Consider the following 10,607-nt stretch of genomic DNA (forward strand, 5'->3'; position numbering starts at 1 on the left):
GTCGAATCACAGGTTACCCAGTCGAGACGACTCGCAAGTCAGCAGCCAATGTATAGTTGGCATTTGCCCGAGTGTGTAGATGATATTGGAGTATATCCTGAAGTTCATTGAACCCGCGAATTTCTCCGGTCTCTACACATAGCATTGGCGAAGATTACATAGTTGGTTCATTTCGTGATAGGCTAGAATTCAAACCACTTTACCTCTGTGTTGTTTTTGCTGTTGATGAGGAACTTTCCACCAAGGAAGTATGAAATCACAGACCACCAAGCTGAGACTTCTCGCAAGACAAGAACCAATCAACAGTTGACATTTCTCTCTGCGGAGTCCGTCCTAAGAGCAATTGAAACCTAGCGTTCTTTCAGTCTCTAGCTGTGATTGGTGTTGTAACAGTAGGCATGTACCTGAAATAAACCCAGCCAACCACGAAACACAGACGATGCTTCAGTGTTTCAACTTCCAGCTTCTCTCGGAATTTTTTTCGCGAAAAATGCTTGGCCATTCTCATTGGTCATAATCATTGCCATCTTCTTCTTCATCATCATAATCATCATCATCATTATCATTAGAGATAAAAGCCATCTTGTTTTCCAATTCTCTCTTTACTGTAGATTGATTTTTGGATTACAACAACTGAATAGACAAATGTATAATTTAAACTGAAGTTTAAATCATCCATTCTTTTCTTTTCTCATTTTACATTTGGATATCGTCGACCACTTATTCTCACTTCTGGGAAGGTATGAAACCGACAAATTAGAAAAAGAAGTAATGTATTTATTCAACTTATTGATATTTTATTATTGTAAATATTTCTGTACTAAAACTGGTAACGCAAATCGCAAGGGTGGATAGAGATAAATATAACAATTTAACTATCGTAAGTCAAGAGAGTAGTTCATTCTATAAGTTTTTTCTCTGTTTCAGTTACAAATTGCTTTATCTTACCAACACCATAATTTAAAATAAAATTAAAAACAGCTTAATTCCTCCTGGAATAATGAATCTTTATAACAGTTAAATATTTGTTGAAATAGGACCAATAGTTTTTGCAGTGTACTTATTACAAACCAAAACACTCCTTTTCTTTCGTTATATCATTTGTATTGATTTATCAACTGGATTCAAATATTTAAGTAAGACCAAGGTAAGTTTGGGGCACTGTTCTCCTGCGCGCATCACAACAACAATCACCGAGCACCGAGCACCGATCACCGAGCGACTGCGAGTCCCGCCTCGCTCTGCTCGCTGGAGCGCGACATTCAATTGGAATTGTAAAATGAACTTAGCGCCGACGGCCAGCAGAGAGAGAGAGACAGCCTGCACAAACGAGGAACATCGCGCCAGCACAGGGCCGGCGCATAAACAAACAGCTGCAGTTAAATAGGCCTACACAAGGTCAAACGAATAATTACCACAATGTGTGTACTTAGTTTTTTCAAAAATAAAAATTGCTACATTTCTTTAGTGCTTTTTTTTTCCTGATCGTACAAAGATCATATTTTTTACCCTGAACCAAAGAAAGAAAATTTGCTTTTTTTGCTAACGCTCACACTCAAATACTTTTTCTTTCATTTATGATCACAAATGTCCTGTGCGTGGAGGAACCGAAATGTGCTTTTTTTTTACAAACGAAACAGTTCCCCTGTTTGCATCTGGCTGTTTCTTGCCCCAAGGACCGGCTTATGCGGAATTTGTATTTCTCTTTGACGCTCTACTTGAATATTTCATTCTGAGCTTGTCACGTGACCACTCTCTGGAGCGCGCGTCCTGTTATGCTCGAGGACTTTCCTTTCCGCCGCCATATTGTTTCCCTGGAAGGGGGGGGGGGGGGTGGAGCGCGGGCTTATTCTGCCGTCTCGCAGCTCCGGGAGGCGCTCGGTCCACGGGAGTTGGGCCTGTGTACTTCCCCCCCCCCCCCCCAAACTCACATTCTTCCCGGAACACTCGCGTGAACAAAACATTTCGATCGCGTGTCGTTCTTCGAGGTTTACCCCGTAAAGCGCACGCGCTCACTCAGTCGGTGCTCTTACGCTCGCAAGTTCGCAGTCGGAGAGAGTAGATCAAAAAGACCATACCTACCCAGAAAATTTTTTTTTTGGTACTTTTACAAAATATTCCTTTGGAATAATTATTTATACGCATATTAAATAGGGTTTTCTAGAAAATACGGAGTATTTCTTACGAATATTCTCGCACAATTGTATGTTTGAATTCATGTTTATTTAAAGCATAATAATATTTTTTTTTAATTGAAGAGGCTAATGCTTCCATTACTCCTGGCTTGTTATCCCAAGTGTGGGAAGAATTGGACTTTAGGTTGGATTTATGCCGTAAAACTAAAGGTATACATATTTAACATTTGTAAAAAAAACTATGTTAGTTTACCTTCAATTTGATGTATGATTTGTTGTAAACAGTCTAAATTAAACTATTGCAATATACCATTGAAACAAAGATATTTTTTATGAACACCCTATACTTCTATGGCAAGACTAAAATATTAACCTGAAAATTTTCAAAAACATATATTTACACTTAGTATACATTTTGTATGTTTGTTTTTGTCCAAACAACTGAAATCACACGGTATATATGTCTTACAAACAAACTTTTACCTTATTGAACTATTCAATATTATTATTTCATAATGTTATATTATTACGTTACTAAATATAGAAAAAAAATCAGTTTGAACTACGACGAACATTTGTCGATGAGCTTCACAAGCTCCCGAGCTGTTGTGTCTGAAAGGATAATAACTAGAGACCGGAAAAATTCGCAGAACCATTTCGCGATAGTCTGAAATTCATATACACATATACCTTTAAGTAAGAATCTGAAAAATTCGCGGTTTCGATGATATTCAGGATAGTCTACACAGTCATCTGTACACTCGGGCAAATAATGCCAGTTCGTCGGCTTCTGACTTGTGCGTCGTCTCAACTGGTTTGCCCGTGATTCGTTACTTCTTTGGTTGAGGGTTTCTCATTGGCCCATAGTCACCCAGACGAACAGTGAGCCAATAGCAAGAGCAGCTTAAAGGCATACGTGTGTGAATTTCAGACTATCGCGAAATGAATCTGCGAATTGTTCCAGTCTCTACCTTTAAGATGCTCTTGCTATTGGCTCACTGTTCGTCTGGGCGACTCTGGGCCAATGAGAAACCCTCAACCAAAGAAGTGACGAATCTCGGGCAAACACCAGTTGAGATGTCTCACAAGTCAGCAGCCAACGAACTGGCGTTATTTGCCCGAGTGTATACAGAGGACCGTGTAGACTATCCTGGAGGTCATCGAAACCGCAAATTTTTCAGGTCCCTAATAATAAGAATTATAATTAGCAGCATGCGTTTTTCGCGAAAAGATTTCTAGACTAGCTGAGGGCTAAACCACTGTATCATATTGCGTGATTCGTGTTTAATCGAGTTTCTTTTCAGGTATATGTCTACTGTCGGAAACGCCAATTCGCTGCGGAAGCAAATGCGTCCTGGATGGCCCCTTCAAGTAAGTCGATGGCTGGTCTTGCAGACGGCTGGCAAAACAAGGAAGAATCAGCTGGCGTGGGCAAACATTATTGCAGTCGAATGAGCGTTAAGATTTTTCGAAAATGCCCGCCCTTAATTATATTGTAATGCTAGTATTCTCACATTTAAAAAAAAAAAAACTTGTAATTACTTTTTACTGTGACTATTTTAGTTTACCAGATATATTCCAGGATAGCTTCACTGCCATAAAGTTTAAATTGTCACGCCACATCGCCCACTAAATAAAATCTATTATTAGAGACCTGAAAAATTCACGGGTTTCAATTACCTTCAGGATAGACTCCACAGGCATCTGAAAACTCAGAGAAGTGTCACCTGTTGATTGGCTCTTGACTAGCTAGAACTCTCAACTTGATGGTCTGTGATTTGATACTTCCTTGGATGGAAGTTCATTTGCGTTAACTGTGAACCAATAGCAAAACCCACATAGATGTAATGTTGTTTGAATGTTAGCGTATCACGAAATGAATCCACGAATTCTTTAACGCGGAATCTTCCAGGCACCGGTTTCATGAAACTGCTTGACTGCAGGCTGTGGATTAAAAATCGTCGTGGATTTTAATAAGAGCCATTTGACAATGACTCAAATTCCTGAGCACTGAGTCATTATCTTAGCGGTTCAGAGATCAAAGTTATCTCGGAGGTCCGTTTTTGCAGTCATTAGAGACAAAAACTGAAATAATTTTACCTCTGTGTGGTTTTTGCTACTGGTTCACAGTTCATGGGAAGGGCTCTTGGCCAATGAGGAACCTCCAACCAAGGAATTATCAAATCACAGACCACATGTTTGAAACTTTTCAGAAGTCAATATCCATTGGATAGGTGACATTTATCCGAGTATGGAGAGGGCTGTGGAGTCTATCCTAAAGGTCATCGAAATCACGAATTTTAATGGTCTGATATGGAGAAATTTCAAAATTTTCAGTGTTATGTTCACCTACTGTATTTTCGAATACTACCATCTCCCCTAGCAAAGGCCAGAGAATTGCGCATGCTAAAAATGTAAATATACAAAAATATTTCATACAAAAAAGACGGTTAGGCTGTCATATACCTTTTTTTTTCCATTAATTGGCTGGTTGCTTTGGTTGAAGTACGAGAACTCGTGGGGGAGGGGGGAGGCTGCTTCCACAACAACACGATGTTTTCACATCATTGAATATTTTACATGTTGCATGCATTGTTAGATAAAAAAAACCTCGTCAGCTGTTTAAAAATTCTCTCTACATATCGTCAGAACGTCGCTGAATATTGCAAAAAAAAACGTTAATAATAAATTATTTTCTTTCCCAACGACGCGAATTTTAATTTCTCCCGCGTAGCTTTATACTTCTCTTTGAGGGCCCGTGACAGCGGTATAAACCCTCCGAGCCCAAGGATAATGATGTCACTAAGGTCGACAGTGGCGCGACAGTCGAGAGCCACGTCGCCTCTGAATGCGCGAGGTGGCTCTCGCCTGATGCTGCGCGTGGCAGGAAGTTGGCGCTCGCTTGCTGAGTGCAGTTGCTCCGGGGCGAACCACGAACCATCGCTAGAGACCCGTAAAATTCGCGGGTTCAATGACCTCCAGGATAGACTCAAATATCCTCTACACACTCGGGCAAATGCCAACTGTTCATTGGCTGTTGACTTGTGAGTCGTCTCGACTGGGTGGCCTGTGATTCGACACTTCTATGAGTGAGGGTCTCTAATTGGCCCTCAGTCCTCCAGATTAACAGTGAACCAATGACAGAAGCAAAACTTAGGTATAATTATTTGAATTTTAGCATAACACGAAATGAACCCGCGAATTTCACGGGTCTCTAACCATCACTAACACAGCACCCGCGCTGCTACTGGCTTGGCCAATGGTGACGCGAGCTTCTGCAACAGGTCACAGCTGGTTGGCTGGCGCTTCGTGGCGAGAGAAATGTTACGAGCACGGATGTCAAATAGCAACCAGACTCGCAGATTACAACAACCGTTTAATTTCAAAATCCCCCAAAGCATAAAATAAACAAATACCACGACAACGGATTAATTATTCCTAAAATTAACAAGACTACATAATTACCCTTTTTTTAATGCACGGAGTTCGAGCTCAATTATCATAGAGTCAAATAATTTCCATAAAAAAAAAAATAATATTTTACTAAGCTACAGTGAGAGGTTATGCCCGTCATTAAATATTGTTAATGGTTATTGATTTACAATAAATTACAAACAATGAAAAGGCAGGTGGCGTGCTGATCGGAAGCGGACCAATTAGATTAATCTGAAAAAACACACGCACGTCCAAAATAGTTGTTTCGAATCGTCCAAAAAATAAATTTAATCGAAGTGAGTCTTCAACCTAAACACAAGTGTCCGTTTTCGTGGCCAAGGCAGCTTCAGGTTGAAGAGAGACTCGAACTCAACCCCTGAGCTCAGAAACTAACCGATAGACAAAACAAGTTGCATTTTGGACAGAAGAAGCTGAGAAAGACAATATAAGGTACAGTACCTTCAATCTACTTCCCGGCCAAGTAAAGGTCGTCTTCAACTTACAACAAACAAACAAAAAAGTGTGTGTTTGTTTGTGTGCGCGCGCATGCGTTCTCCAAATGAACATACGCAAACCGTCTCATAACCCCCTCTGGATCCGCCACTGAAACCTTTATAATTTGGTACCTCGGAGGTGTAAGACACTGTGTCCTCTTTTGGTCAAAATGTACTATTAACCATAAACCTTACCACCGTTTGACGGTCTGTCTAATGTCATACAACACTCAGATGTATGATAAGTACAGAATTCACATATTGTAAAATAGTTTAGTAAAAAGGTGAGGTACTGTTTAATATCCTTTAACTGCCCTCGTAAAAAAATATGGTTTATGTGACATAGTGCCTTATGGATCCGAGGCAGGACCAAACTCTTTCGCTGGAGGGGGAAGGCCCGAGACTTTTACGAGTGAGATTAAACGACACAAGACATCTCTGGAGAGGGTGCATGTAAGATGTATAATTCACATATTTTAGCCTACATGAATGCAATACGCAGAACACTTTAAAAAAATATACAGTAGGTTTGCCACAAAACAAAGTTAATATGCTAAAGTTTATCAAAACCGTTTCACAGTCACGCCTTTGTAAGTGCAGGAATATCCCTCAGTGAGGGACTGCTTATTTCCAGAAGGGGCAGGAGGAGGGAAGGGGGGTTCCTGGCCCCCGGCAGCTACGCCCTTGCTCCAAGGTACACATCTATAATTTAGACGGGGCTTTACGTCCAGCGGTCATCCATAGAAGCTTCAGGCGGCGGGATTGCTCCTGGCCGGGACCTGGTGAACATAGCCGTGCCGAGGTCGACGCCTCAGTGAGCTAGGCTACCGTCGACCCATCTGGTTCTTGAAGGGTCCTTGTAGGTTCTTGTAGGTCCTTGTAAGTCCTTGTAGGTCCTTGCAGGTCCTTGTAGGGTCCTTGTAGGTCCTAGGGTCCTTGTAGGGTCCTTGTAGGTCCTTGTAGCCTAAGTTAATCTAAAAGTGTGCGGGAGGGTCCAAGTTGGGTGAGGACCTAAGAGTGTTTCAGTTATTAAAGCCTACACACCTTGAACATTCTGGGTTAAAACCATGCAGGAGAGATCACGTCCGTCTTGTGCTTGCTGAGGTTTGTCTGGCCAGTCGTGGTTGCGGTTGGCGCCATGACTAACGCCCCTTGAAGCGGCCCAGCTGAAGCCTGCGTGGGCGGAGTCGCGCGGGGAGCAGTTACATGCGTCAGAGCTTTGAATATATATACTGTATAGAAGTCGCGAGTGGATAGGATTTACTCTACGTTTTTCAGAAGCGTATGATGAGCAGCTTGGGAACTTCACCGCTGCAGTGCGCTGCCGTAACGCCCTGTATCGTCTTAGTTGTTATTTACACGTTAGAGCGCAGCGCTGTCGCCCGCTGTCATTCCCCGCACCCCCCACCCATCATTCACTGCAGCTCAAGATCGTTCAACGGGAGGGGGAAGGGGTGTCTGAAGAGTTCGACACTTGTCCGCTAGAGACCACCACAAGTCGATGCCCTAGAGATGGTGGCGATTGCGGCGGTGAATTAACCAACTAACTCAAAACCGTATTATAAATTTTAACCTGGGCTGGCGACTTCTATACAGTATATATATTCAAAGGTCAGAGCGAGCAGGCGGCTGCCGGACAGACACTGGACTCTTCACGGACACGGCTGTCCGCAGCTGTCGTGGCGCCTCCACGCAGAGAGAGGTTCTCTGTACTCTTACAAAATATTCCTCTCGAAACCAATTACCAAGAAGTAATTTGCAATACTACAAGAAATATACTTCTGTAACTTTGAAACAAAACGGGACCAACGATGAAACTAAACAAGTATTACGGACAACACAACGACGACAGCACGAACAAAAAACGTTCAACATATAAAAAAATATCATACAGCACAATAAAATGTACTTCCGTAAGTTAGAAAGCTCCAAGTTGTAATTTTTATTTACTGGATGATCTGGGAACGTTGGAAGTTATACCTACACCTTCAGAAAGTTAATTTCAATAAATTACCAATTGATAATGGCCAGTAGTGGTATACGATTTTCAGTGGAATTGGGACAGTAAATGTAATTCCAACAACAGCACATTTGGATTGTTAATTTAACCGCACATCACACCTGCGATACGGACTATGAACAGCCTGTGAGCTAAGCAGGTTGCTCTGTAACTGTAACACATGGCTATTGTTATTTATTTATTTATATATATATATAATACGTTTTTAGAGATAGTACTGAGTATTTATTAACAAAATTGGCGCATAATTTGATATTTTAATTGATATTTCATTCAATAATTTTTTTTAACCATGGAAAATATAATCAAATATTAGGCTTATTATATGCGCAGTTAATACTGAAAATGTTTACAAATAAGTAGAGACCTGTAAAATTCGCGGATTCATTTCGCGATAGGATAGAGTCCAAATACTTTTGACATTATTTTGCTTCAGTGATTGGGCCACAGTTTATCTGATGGACTCTGGGCCAATGAAGAAATCTTCAACAGAAGAATTAGCGAATCACGGAACATTCCAGTCAACAGGTGTTACGAGTCGGCAACCAATCAGCAGATGTAATTTGCACGAGCATAGAGGATCATGGAGTCTATATTTTAGGGATTTGAAATCGCGAAATTTACAGGTCTCTAGAAATAAGTTTTGCCTTTGAATGTAGTGGGACAAACAAAAGAGTAAACTACTGGGTGAGATTCCGAACGCTGTACTACAGCAATATTTTGTTTTGATTAAGTTGTTTTCATGTAAGTATTTTTAGCAGCCACAAAACAGGTTTTATTTTGTTTCGAAAATTACTGCAGAGATAATTCTGGGCCTGTCTGTGCCTCAGAAGAAGCCACCGCAGATTCCTTCAGCAGTGTCTGTGTGTTGTACAACTGAAGGTGAGTACAGCAAGTGTATGTTCTGCAGGGAAACAGGCAGGAGGCCGGGACTCACCGCGGCTGAACTGGCTGTGGTTGCGGATGACGTTCTCCGCGTTCCTGCGCGCGATGAAGAACCACTCGGACGAGTTGCCCAGGTACTTGTACTCCACGGCCAGGTCCTTGACTAGGATGGGTCCCTCGGGCAGGCGGTGCGCGTACGGGCAGAACAGGCCGTAGCCCTTGTACTGGCCCTGGTCGTAGCAGTTGCCCGCCGCGAAGATGTCGTCGTCGAACTCGACCACGGAGAAGAGCGACGCGTGCAGCAGGTACTCGGAGGCGAGCACGCGCGGCTCGGCGTACTTCCAGAGGCGCGTGAGCCAGTTGGCGCGGTTGACGGCCACCTCGGCCTCCAGGCGGAAGCGCTCCTGCGCGTAGCGGTCCACCACCCCCTCGCCCAGGTGCAGGTCCGTGCCCGCCGTGCAGTTGTCGCCCAGCAGGTGCTGCGACTCCACGATGCGCAGGAAGCGCGTCACCACGTCCACGCCTGCCCCTCCCCCTCCTCCCCCGCCAGCCTCCTCCTCCTGGTCCTCCGAGGTCTCCGTCGACGGCGGCTCGGGCCCTGCTCGAAGCCTCCCTCGGGACTTGCCGTGGCGGATCCTCACTCCCGCCGGGGACTCCAGGTCTTCCAGGCTGTCGTCAGGAGCCCTCTGGTGGTAGTCGCCGTCCGCCGTCGGCGACCTGACGTCGTTCCCGGACACCTCCCCCAGGTCCTGCTCCTCGGGATCAGAAGAAGAAGCACCGCCAGACTCCCCGCGCCACAGCGCGGCACCCTGCTGGTGTCCGTCCCCGTCGTAGACTCCTCCGAGGTCCCCGAGCTGCTGGATCTCCTCGGAGTCTGACGGGGCCCCCGGGTGCGGGAACCGGAGGGCGTGACCCCCGCCGAGGGCCGTCAGGAGACCGCCGCCCGGGTGTGAGCCGACCACGTGGCGCAGCAGCGCGGCGACCAGCAGCGCGCGGCACGGCCACATCGCGCGTCTCGGCGCCGACTGAAGACCCGGCGCCCGGCGTCCGTGCCCGCGCAGGCGCAGTCGGCGCGTACCGCAACTACGGTAGCCATCAGGTAGTTCTCGCTCGGGGAGCAGCCGGTGGAAAACGACTGGCGAAGCAAACACAAACCTTTCAATTTTTTTTTTTTTTTTTAGCCTGTCCCCGAAATAAATCGCAAATTTTTTTTTTCCGATGTCCAACGATAACACGCTCGCGCGCTTGCAATGAAAACGAACAGTTGAGCAAATAATTTTTTTTTATGATATTTATGAAGAGAAAAAAAAACGAACTAAAATGTACTGTAAGTATTTAAACTTCACGCATTGTAGGTGAACTAAATAAAAGTTTTTAGTACATCTGTATAGATAGTGTAAAACGGATTCGCTCTCTGCGTCTGTCTGTTGGCTTACTTCTTCTAAACCACACAGTTGATTTTAGTGCGGTTTTCACCATCATTCAGAGAATTTCTTCCGGAAAGCTTACATGTATAAAACTTTCATATTATTTATTTTCACATATTTTATTTTGTTTTAAAATTTCGCTTGCAGGTGGTTTACTTTTTACGAAATGACTAAGAAGCTATTTTTCGGTAAATATTGTAATTTGTATAGA

General features: G+C 43.7%; 1 protein-coding gene across 1 annotated transcript in view; it reads right to left on the reverse strand.

The window, feature by feature from the left end:
• The window catches only part of LOC134540277 (metabotropic glycine receptor-like), a 92,734-nt gene extending 82,758 nt beyond the window's left edge, over positions 1–9,976 (reverse strand). The window contains exon 1 of the mRNA XM_063382935.1: positions 9,022–9,976. Within this exon, the coding sequence (XP_063239005.1) occupies positions 9,022–9,976 (955 nt within the window). The remainder of the gene's footprint in view (positions 1–9,021) is intronic.
• Between the last annotated feature and the right edge of the window lie 631 nt (positions 9,977–10,607).

This window comes from Bacillus rossius, chromosome 16, assembly GCF_032445375.1.
Source record: "Bacillus rossius redtenbacheri isolate Brsri chromosome 16, Brsri_v3, whole genome shotgun sequence".
Taxonomy (NCBI): Eukaryota; Metazoa; Arthropoda; class Insecta; order Phasmatodea; family Bacillidae; genus Bacillus; species Bacillus rossius.